The 9564-nt window shown below is 37.4% G+C and overlaps 2 protein-coding genes across 2 annotated transcripts; one reads left to right on the top strand and one right to left on the bottom strand.

Moving 5' to 3' along the window:
* Window positions 1–314: 314 nt before the first annotated feature.
* Window positions 315–3662, top strand: LOC110752015 (Chaperone DnaJ-domain superfamily protein). The gene is made up of 5 exons (XM_021952592.2): window positions 315–568; window positions 701–778; window positions 883–958; window positions 3090–3163; window positions 3270–3662. Exons 1-5 carry the CDS (start codon window positions 455–457, stop codon window positions 3339–3341), a joined length of 414 nt encoding a protein of 137 aa, XP_021808284.1. The 5' UTR covers window positions 315–454; the 3' UTR covers window positions 3342–3662.
* Window positions 3663–4498: 836 nt separating this feature from the next.
* Window positions 4499–7809, bottom strand: LOC110752014 (Pentatricopeptide repeat (PPR) superfamily protein). The gene is made up of 2 exons (XM_021952591.2): window positions 7277–7809; window positions 4499–6393 (listed from the first exon to the last, which is right to left on the bottom strand). The coding sequence occupies exon 2, from the start codon at window positions 6318–6320 to the stop codon at window positions 4767–4769; it is 1554 nt and encodes a 517-aa protein (XP_021808283.1). The 5' UTR covers window positions 6321–6393; window positions 7277–7809; the 3' UTR covers window positions 4499–4766.
* Between the last annotated feature and the right edge of the window lie 1755 nt (window positions 7810–9564).

Genomic DNA, 9564 nt, shown 5'->3' with positions numbered 1-9564 from the left:
ACCAACGTACTCTCCGAAACAGATTAATACTATCCGACAGAAATTAGTCAGTACAGTCTGACGTACCAAACGAGCTCTTAACTAACTGACGTAACCCGCACATACCTTTTAATTAGATAATCTAAACACCGAACTCTGTGTAAATTTCTAGAAACCAGATATATTTGATAAATTTGACTGTTTTTGTGCTCATTTTTTGGGTCAATACATTGAGTTTTGGTAAAGATAGGAAAAAAAAAATGGAGCAAAGAGGAGGTTATGCATAAATAAACAGATAAAAAAACTTTACTTACATTTTACAAATTTATGCAGAGACGCATCGGCTCTCGCGATAAACAGAGAGAGAAAAGACAGCAAGACCACCTGAGGCTCAGCATATCATATCCCCCAACACCACATCTTCCAAAATTCCCATTTGCGCATCTCCCAAACCCACCGCCACCAAACAACCAGCATGATGTGGGACGAGTGGGACGACGCCAATTTCTCCCACACCGAACAACAGCAGCAACCCGACCCGGATTCCCACTTGAATTTCGATTTCTTCTCCGACCTTTCCAAGCCCAAGGTTTCTCCTCTTTCTTTTTAATTATTTTATTTACCGCAAAATTAGGGTTCTTATTTTTTGTTTTTGTCTTTTTTGTCATTTTTAATTTTCAATTGGGCAGCTTTTAATTTTCTATTTTACATGGATATTTAGGATTACTATAAGATATTGGAAGTGGATTATGATGCCAACGACGACGCCATTCGCTCCAACTACATCCGCCTCGCCTTGGTTTGTGGTTTTTCTCTTTCATACAATTTTTTTGTTTTTATTTATTTTTGTTTGTTACTACTTTGCAGTGCTTTAAAGTTTGCTTCTTTTTGCTCTGTCTGCAGAAATGGCATCCGGATAAGCAAAAAGACGAGGACAGTGCCACCACCAGGTTTCAAGAGATAAACGAGGCATATCAAGGTAACTGACTCACTTTCTTACCCGTTTTCATTTTGCTTATACTTTTGAGCTTTGCTTGGTTGGTTAGAATTTTTAGGTTGTCAGAAGAAGAAGCCTGTGTTTGGTGCAAAAATTTGAGCTTAGAACATCCTATTTGACATGAGTTATTTGTGTGCTAATTGGGGAGCATATGTCTTGATTTGGGTAGTAATCAGAGACTGTGTTATTAGATATGGCTTTGTGGGGTTTAATAATTTTCGGGCTAGGAAGTGGTGGTGTTCATGGTTAAAAAAATTTACAAGAGTATATGTTGGTGAAGACGTTTGTGGGATTTAAAAATCTCGTTTGGTGGTTTGCTGCAGCTACCTAACAATCGACCACTTAGGTAGCTGTTGCTTGTTAGGTAGCTGTTGCTGGTGTATTGTTAGTGGACTCTAGTGCAACATTTAGGTGTCATCACCATTGAATCATCCTACCCATTTAGCGTGTTTCAATCCTTTGTTCATTATTCTTGTACGTCTTTAGTGCTTTGCAGTTTGACTGTCAACTTGTCAGATAGGGTTTAATGAACCAGCTGTAGTATTTGGGAACATTATGTTCCCCTCTTTGCCAGATAAGAGTGTGAGGAAGGTGGCTCGAAGTTGGTATAGAATGTGTGTCTGAATTTGGTACACTTACAACAAGCACTTCAAGGTCAAATTTTTGGCACCTTTTATGGTTCTAATGATGAGAATCTCATTTTAGAGTTGTACATTTTGTGGCTCGTCTAGTTCATGCTGTAGCTGATTCAAACCCAATTTCATTAAAGAAATTGGCATGTCAGCAATTGTTAATGGCTCACCAACCTGTTATGACTAAGGCAATATTGAAGTAGATTTTGAACCCTATGGTGATAATAATTCAAGAGTTGCTTCAAGGAGAACATCTATGGGCAAACAATGACTTGATGCATGATTGCTTTATTACCAAATGTATCATGCACAATGTGAGGGAATAGTTAGACAGGCTTGCAAAAGAATATAGTGGGGAAAGTAAATATTTGCAGAATTGATTTTTCCAGCTTGTTCATTTTTGTTCTTGTGAATCCTTATAAGTAATGTGGGCGTCATCTCTCATGGTCAATATGTTTCATCCATTTAAGTTTCCCAACTTGATGAAGAGCTATCTAGAATTATTATCTTAGATATGTGTTTCCTGTTGACTATGTGTTTGTTAACCTTCGGAAGGCATGCTTCACAAAGGTAACATCTAGATGAAACTACTTGATTTTGGGCTTTATCTGTTTCCGAATGGCCTTTCTTTTGTATTGATATCTTTGGTTTTTAGCTGCTTATTTAGATCTTTATTGGCTCCCCAAAATATTAGATCAGATAGGACTTGAAGCATATAGTTTGGCTTTCTGCACCCCTAATTTGTGCCTATCACACCTAAGATAAGCTGGATTTGCAAAACAAGCATGATTGAGGCAATAATCACTTCGATTAGTTCACTAGATATATACCTCATACACAAATGCAGTCTTGGAGTATTATATGGACAATGCCAAATACTCAATAGATGCATGTCTCACGTATTTTAATGGCTTTAGAAAACTTTAAAAGTTATATCATTCTCCATTTTGATAGACTAGTTGTGTGATAGTAACCCTGGAATATCAACTGTGTTGGGTAATTATGTTATCCAGTCTCTACTATAATTGTGTGAAATGTGATTTTAGATGTGTAACTCATTAACTCATTTATCTTGACATAACATTGATTAATATATAAAAGCACTGTGAGATTTGAGTACTAGTGGCCATTTGAGCCACCTGACTAATTGCCACTTACGACTAATAATTATATTAGGAGCTAAATAGTGGGAATTGAAAACTGTATCCTCATAATGATAGGTCTAAAATCGTATGGTTTTTTCCCCCCTTAAAAAATCATATGGAGTTAAGTACTGGATATATGAGAGAATATGTAATGGCAGAAGAAGACTATTGTAACTAAACCAATTGAGATTAAACTTATTTGAGCCAGTGTGGCCTTCATCCTTCATAATTTTCCATGTATATGTATATATTTGTTTCTCCTTTATAATATAACTGTAATGAAATGTGTAGCAAATGATTTGAATCTAACCAAGTTGTTTTGATTTTCTTAAACAGTTTTGAGTGATCCAGTGAAGAGAAGAGAATATGACAAGCAAGGGATGCTTTATGTCTATGATTACAATGTAACTGTAAGTATCCTCCTCTTTCTTTGGTATCAGATATGTTTCTTTTTCTGCTTCTACATTTCCCTTTTGTGGCTTGCTTGCCTTGCAACTTTTTCTTCTTTGTCTGCAGGAGTATCTTAATCGCTACAAAGGTCTTATATTGACATGCAATGGCCTTGGGATAAGGCATTCAATTTGGTGAGACAACACATGCATAGATATCCTTTTTGGCGTGGACGGAAAAACCTTACGGCATGCAACGCACATTATTGGTGACACTGGCATAGTTGGGGACAAGGATTGATGAGTTGGTTTGGTTGTATTCTGGGGTTACTATTATCATGTGCTCATGTATAAAATGGAAAATGGGGACATCACTATCGTTTTGTTGTGATGTCTCATGCCTGCCCACGTTACTCTTCTTGTAGAGTTCTATTTGTATAATCTTCTTGCCCCTATGCTTATCCATTAACTAATAACTATGAATTGTTCAATGGTCAAACATAACACAATCCTTTTTCTCTTTTTGGGTACTAAAATTGGTTGTGGGTGGCATGTGAGCGCACATGGTAGATTGTTGATGTTTTTTTAATGGCTCTTCAGGTTTTGCCTTTTGATCTCTTCTGTTGAATTCTTATGCTACTGGTAATCTGTGGATTTTAGTCCAGGTGGATTTATTGCAATCAAAACATGGAAATACAATCCCTGAATAATATTAAAGAAAAATACTACGGTCAGTCATGGTTAATCATGGACGATTCCTGTTTGTTGATACGTGTGAGGCTCAAACTGTATCAACAGTCAATCCTGAATCGTGAGTGATTCCTGTTCCTGTTCGTTGATGTATCGTGAGTGATTCCTGTTCCTGTTCGTTGATGTATCGTGAGTGATTCCTGTTTGTTGATGCGTGTGAGGTTCAAAACATATCAACAGTCAGATTTGCACCTGACCCAACCAACATACGAGTTTTTGAAGCCTTGAAGGCATGGCCCAACAACTACAGAGAATGTCCCTGGTTATTTTGCCTAGCGGCTTAGACCTCTTTCTATTAGGACGCAGGTGTTCAAGTAGTGTTTAAAACAGAAAAATGATGGGGATTTCTCTACCCGTAGCATGCTTTTGGGTTTCAAATTTTATCTCTTATATAATCAGCCAAAAGATTTTACATTACGTATGTCAAAGAATACTACAATGTAACTGGTTAATGATACAATTTTATAGCAACATGGTTAATTACTGATGCTCCCTTGCAAATAGAGGTGCCCTAGCACAATTTATAGACCTCCTTCTTCTCTTCTTTCTTTGTTCAACAGCTTCCCTTTGACCTTCCAATACTGGCTTGAACAAAGATCCAAGGGGTTTCTCAAATGAAAATTTATTTTCTTTCATTCTATAGCATAATGCTATCTTTCAAATTCCATTTTCATGTGAAGGATTTAAAGCTTCCGTGTCTCTTGAATAATATCAAAAAATATCATCCATTTCGTCTTACCAAATAGAAGATGTAGATCACAGTTACAAAATAGGTCAGAATTCCATAACTGTTTTCTATTATGAGCATCTTCATCCGTTGGGTTTTCAAGCCAGGATCTAAAGTTTCTGTTGCATCTGAAATCCATCTATGGGCTTAATCCTGCTCTATAACAACTAACTCATCTAGCAGTTCAAATGCAGACAGCAGCTTTCTTTCTCTGCAGATTGATTCTACCAAAAGAGCCCATGAATCAGGCTGTGGTTTGAACCCCATCTCCACTAATCTAGACAAAGCCATAACAGCGTTTTCTGCCATTCCAGCCTCAGAAAGTCGAACCAGCAAGTCATTTGAAGTTGCATAATGCGGTACAAACCCCCTACCCATCATCAACCCCAACAACTGTGTCGCTTTGTTCAATTCACCTTTTTGACACAAGAAATTCAACACAATTCTGTAGCTTGCCTTGTTCAGATAGACACCCTCGTAAGGAAGTTTCTCCAGCATCTCAAGAGCATCCTCAATTCTACCTTCTCTACACAACCCTCCAAGTATCACATTGAAAGTCACAGTATCAGCTTTGCATTCTCTTTCTTTCATCTCTTTGAGCAACTCTATAGCTTCATTCATTTTTCCTGTCCTACAGCAGCAATTGATTAAAGTAGTGTAGCCAACTGTATCAGGCTTTATACCAAAGCTCATCATTTCATGAAAAATCTCCTTGGCCTCCTGCAATCTTTTCTCCTTACAGAAACCATTCATCAGAGCCGTGTAATTGAATACATTTGGCTGACATCCATTGCTCTTCATAAACTCCAATATCTTTCTAGCCCTATCAACTTTCCCACCACGGCAAAACCCATTAATCAAAACGTTGTAAGTTAGGGCATCAGGCAATATTTGATCCTTTGAAATCATTTCTTCAAAGAGCTCCATTGCTTCTGTGAGTCTGTCACTTTCACAGAGACCACCCAACAGAGTTGAGTACGTAACCAAATTAGGGTAAGAAATTTTAGACTTTTTCATTTCCTTCACCACCTCAAAGGCAGATTCAAGGTCCCCATTCTTGCAATGGTGCTTAACCAAGATGTTGACAATGCAAGTATTTGGCTTGAAGTTAAGATTCTTTTTCAGATGCATGAGAAATTGTTGGGCCAAATCAACCTGATTTGATTCAATCAGTAAGTTGAGACAAGTACTGATGCATTTGAGAGAGGGCTTTTCACGAACTATTGGCTGGATAGCATAGAACATTTCAAGCACTCTTTCATGCATAGAGGATTTTGAAAAATGCTTCATGAGGTTAAGGAATATACCCTCATGGAATTTGCAGGTCTCATAGGTCATTTGATGAAGAATTGCGTCGATAGCCTTGAACTTCTTGGACTGAGCAAGCTTCTGGAGGATAGTTGCATAAGTGGCATTATTGTGGTTAAAACCCTTTTGTTCCGATACCATGTTAAATATTTCCAAGGCATGTTGTGGATCTCTCTCACGTTTGATTAGGTTGATGGTAGATTCGTGAGAAATATACTTGGTTTTCCTCCTGGTTTCTGTCTGGGTGGTAGTGGTTTCGGGTGGGGGGTCTGGTTTGTGAATGTTGACTTTTGTAAACTGAAGAGGAGAGATCCATGGAAGTGATGCTGAGAGTGTTGAAGGAGAGGATGAGAACCAACGGCACTGACTAAAGTTAACTCTCTTAATATTCATGAAAACTGTTGCTGTCTTGCTAAGGCCCTCCCATCTGAAGAAGATGAGGATCTTAAATACCTACGTCTGTGAGCTGTTTTAAAGAAATAGTGTAAAATCAGTCCATGGCACAGTTAAGAATAATGGCGATGACAACAACAACCACATAAGATAATAGCCATAGACAGCAGCTGTATAAACATGGATTCATCCAAACGATTGCAAATTGAGTAATTGTCATTAACCTGGATGAAAAATACATTCTAATTAAAAGATTGAGTAGGACTCAAACAATATGATAAACAGACACAAGACGCATAAAATGAGTTAATGAGGAAACCCTTGGAATTATCTTGGCTACACACACAAAAGTCATCAACCAAAAGAGAACACAAAGCAAACGGATTCAGATATCTAATATATTTCTGCCCTGACCGCCAATTTGAATGAACTTAGTCTTATTCATATAACACCCTAGGTCCCTAGATACTAATTGTTTCATTTGAACCATCCATCAAATCCACAAAACAGTTCACTATACACCATTGCTGTAAAAGTTGAATGCCATATAACAAAAGCAACAAAAAATTCATGAACATAGGGGCATCACAATTGCATGATATGGGTTCTCCATCCTCAATTAGTAAAATTAATTCTCACATCCTAATACTAATCCTCTAAACCTGCTCTCTGAAAATCCAACCCACCACATGCCCCATAAATGTTTAAAAGATAAATGAAATGAAATGCTTCGTGGGCAAAGAAAGTTTCTAAACTCAATTCCTATACTGGGTTTCTTTTTATTTCGATCAAAGTTCCTTGAAATCAAGCCGAAGGTCAACACAAAATGAAGTTAAAGAAAGAACAAAGAAAACCCAAATGCCTTAATATTCATGGAAACTCATATGTATGAGAAGAGGCAAACAAATACATAAATTTTGGATGAAAAAACACATTGCAATGCCTGGAAAACTGACCTCTGCAGCAGCAACCTTTGCCTTGTAGCAGAAAAAAAATCACTTTATGACCAAAATCTAGCTGTTAACTTGAGCTAAAGCTAATACCACTTTCAACCTAGTAAAGTTGGACTGGATCGTCCCAGCCAGTGGCGGACCCACAGAGGCGCAAGGAGGTGCAGCACCTCCCTTCGCCCAGAAAAGCCTTGGAGGTACCAGATTTGCCCCTCTGCTCTGGTGCCCACCAACTGCTCGAGCAAATGCCCGAAAGACGTTCTTGTTTTGCTCGAGAGAATTGTCTTCTGTTTTGTTTCTGCTTGTTAGCTCGCGTGCAGGCTCACTTTGGGGAGAGGCGGAGGTGTTTTGCCTGAGCCTATCATTGTTTTGCAAATTTCAGGTATTGAGGAAGTGTCTAACAGAAGCGGTGTGCGAGGCGAAGAAGACGACCTTCTTTTTTCAAATAATTTGACACAAGCGGTGTCGTTTGCATTATTGTTGTGATTCTTTTTCATTAATAAAACAACCTGTTTTGGCTTTGTGTTGTATAATCAAACAGTGCATTTTCAATTGTTTTTTAATGAAACGGTGTGGATGTGTTTAAAGAGGAATAACCACCTTTTTATTTTAAAATAAGACAGCACACCTCTTCTGAAATAAACCATGCTTGCTTGTAAGTTGTAACAAGTTCTTTTGTTTTTTTTTTTTGGGCAATAAAACGTTTAGATGTAAGTTATTACCTACACGTGAGTGACTTTAAACCTACCACTTACCAGCCTAGTTTCACTTTTTGAGCTTTTAGCTTTTTAAATACCGCCCCTTCCTTGAAAAATTCCTAGATACGCCACAGGTCCCAGCAGGGCGAGAAGACGAAAGAGTGCTGCTTGCTTCCGTTCTGAGTGAGGAAGGCGCACCAAATCAAAACGCAGCGTTGTGGGGTTTGTTTTTGGTCATGAGCATTGTGGTTTTTGAGGCCCAGGGAAAAAGCCCAAGCTGCATATGGCCAGTTTCTTTCTTGATTTTTTTTTTTGGGAAATCTTTGTTTGTTTTTTTCTTACACAAGCGTTTGATAATTGATCAGCAGCCTAACATGACAAAGAAACATGTCCTAAATTGACCATTTTTAGGATTGAATGCACTGATTAAAGTATTAAATAAGTTATAATTATCTTCGAAAAATAGCCATGATTGGTTATTGACAGCGGCATCCCTATGTAAAACCAGTTGTTTTGCTTTCCTCCATGTTTAGATAGAGATAATAGATGCAGACTCCACGTAAAGTAGTTTGCCCATATGAGATGGGGGGCTAGATGCTCCCAATTTGACAAGTCATCACTTTTTATTTTAATTAGTGCATTGATGCATTGATTGAAGATATGCTTTGCTTGGGTATGCATTGAATTTAGGGGTGCAAAAAATGACCATAAAATTGAGAAAACCAATTGACAGACTTGGTTGGTCCAATTTTATATTAATATATTTTTCTTTTCTTTTTTGAGGAATTTTATATCTATATCTTTAAAATCAAAGTTTAAAGATTCACAAATCGAAAAGATCTATGCTCATTTTCATCTCTATCTTATTCGGTTAAAAATGTTGTTTATGCAAAGCACCCACGTGTAGTGGTTTAGAGCAATTGCTCCTCCATGAGAGGTTATGAGTTCGAGTCATAACATCTGTGTAGTGTGTCCGTCTCTCCCAATAAAAAAGATTCTAAAATAAAAAATTAATCATTTATTCAACTTCGAGGATAATATAATTCTAACCCAACACTTGAGCTAATCCCAATGACTTAATATTTAATTAAATATTACATGTACTTTCAAGTGGTGTGTTTTTATTGGCTTATAATTTTGGGTAGGATCTAAACTCATTTGATCTCTCTAACCATAAACTACATCTATCATTTTTTATCATTTCTATATTCAAAATTCTAACTACACACTTGATCTCTGTATTCACTTTTAATTTAGCGTTTCTTTTTAAATGCTCCATTTCTTTTTGTCTCCTCACTCAAAATCGAACCGACCCAATCCAAACCAAATTTAACCATTATTATTATATATTTATATTTATGCAAACTCACCCCCAAGACTGAGCCCACTTGGGTCCAAAACATTTCCAATAAAATTCCAAAGGGGTTAGAGCATTTCCAGCAGTCAAACCCTTGCCATGGCAAGGGGGGGCTAGGGCTGACACTATTTATGTGAATAGTGGCTGCCCTTGCCTTTTTTAGCTATGTGTGTTTCCAGCAGTCAAACCCTTGCCATGGCAACTACTATTCATTTTTTTGTTTTTTTCACAACTTTTTT

This window comes from Prunus avium, chromosome 1 (assembly GCF_965620075.1).
Source record: "Prunus avium chromosome 1, drPruAviu1.hap1.1, whole genome shotgun sequence".
Lineage (NCBI taxonomy): Eukaryota > Viridiplantae > Streptophyta > Magnoliopsida > Rosales > Rosaceae > Prunus > Prunus avium.
Note: the sequence above shows the minus strand (reverse complement) of the source record. Positions and strands in the feature narration are given on the sequence as shown.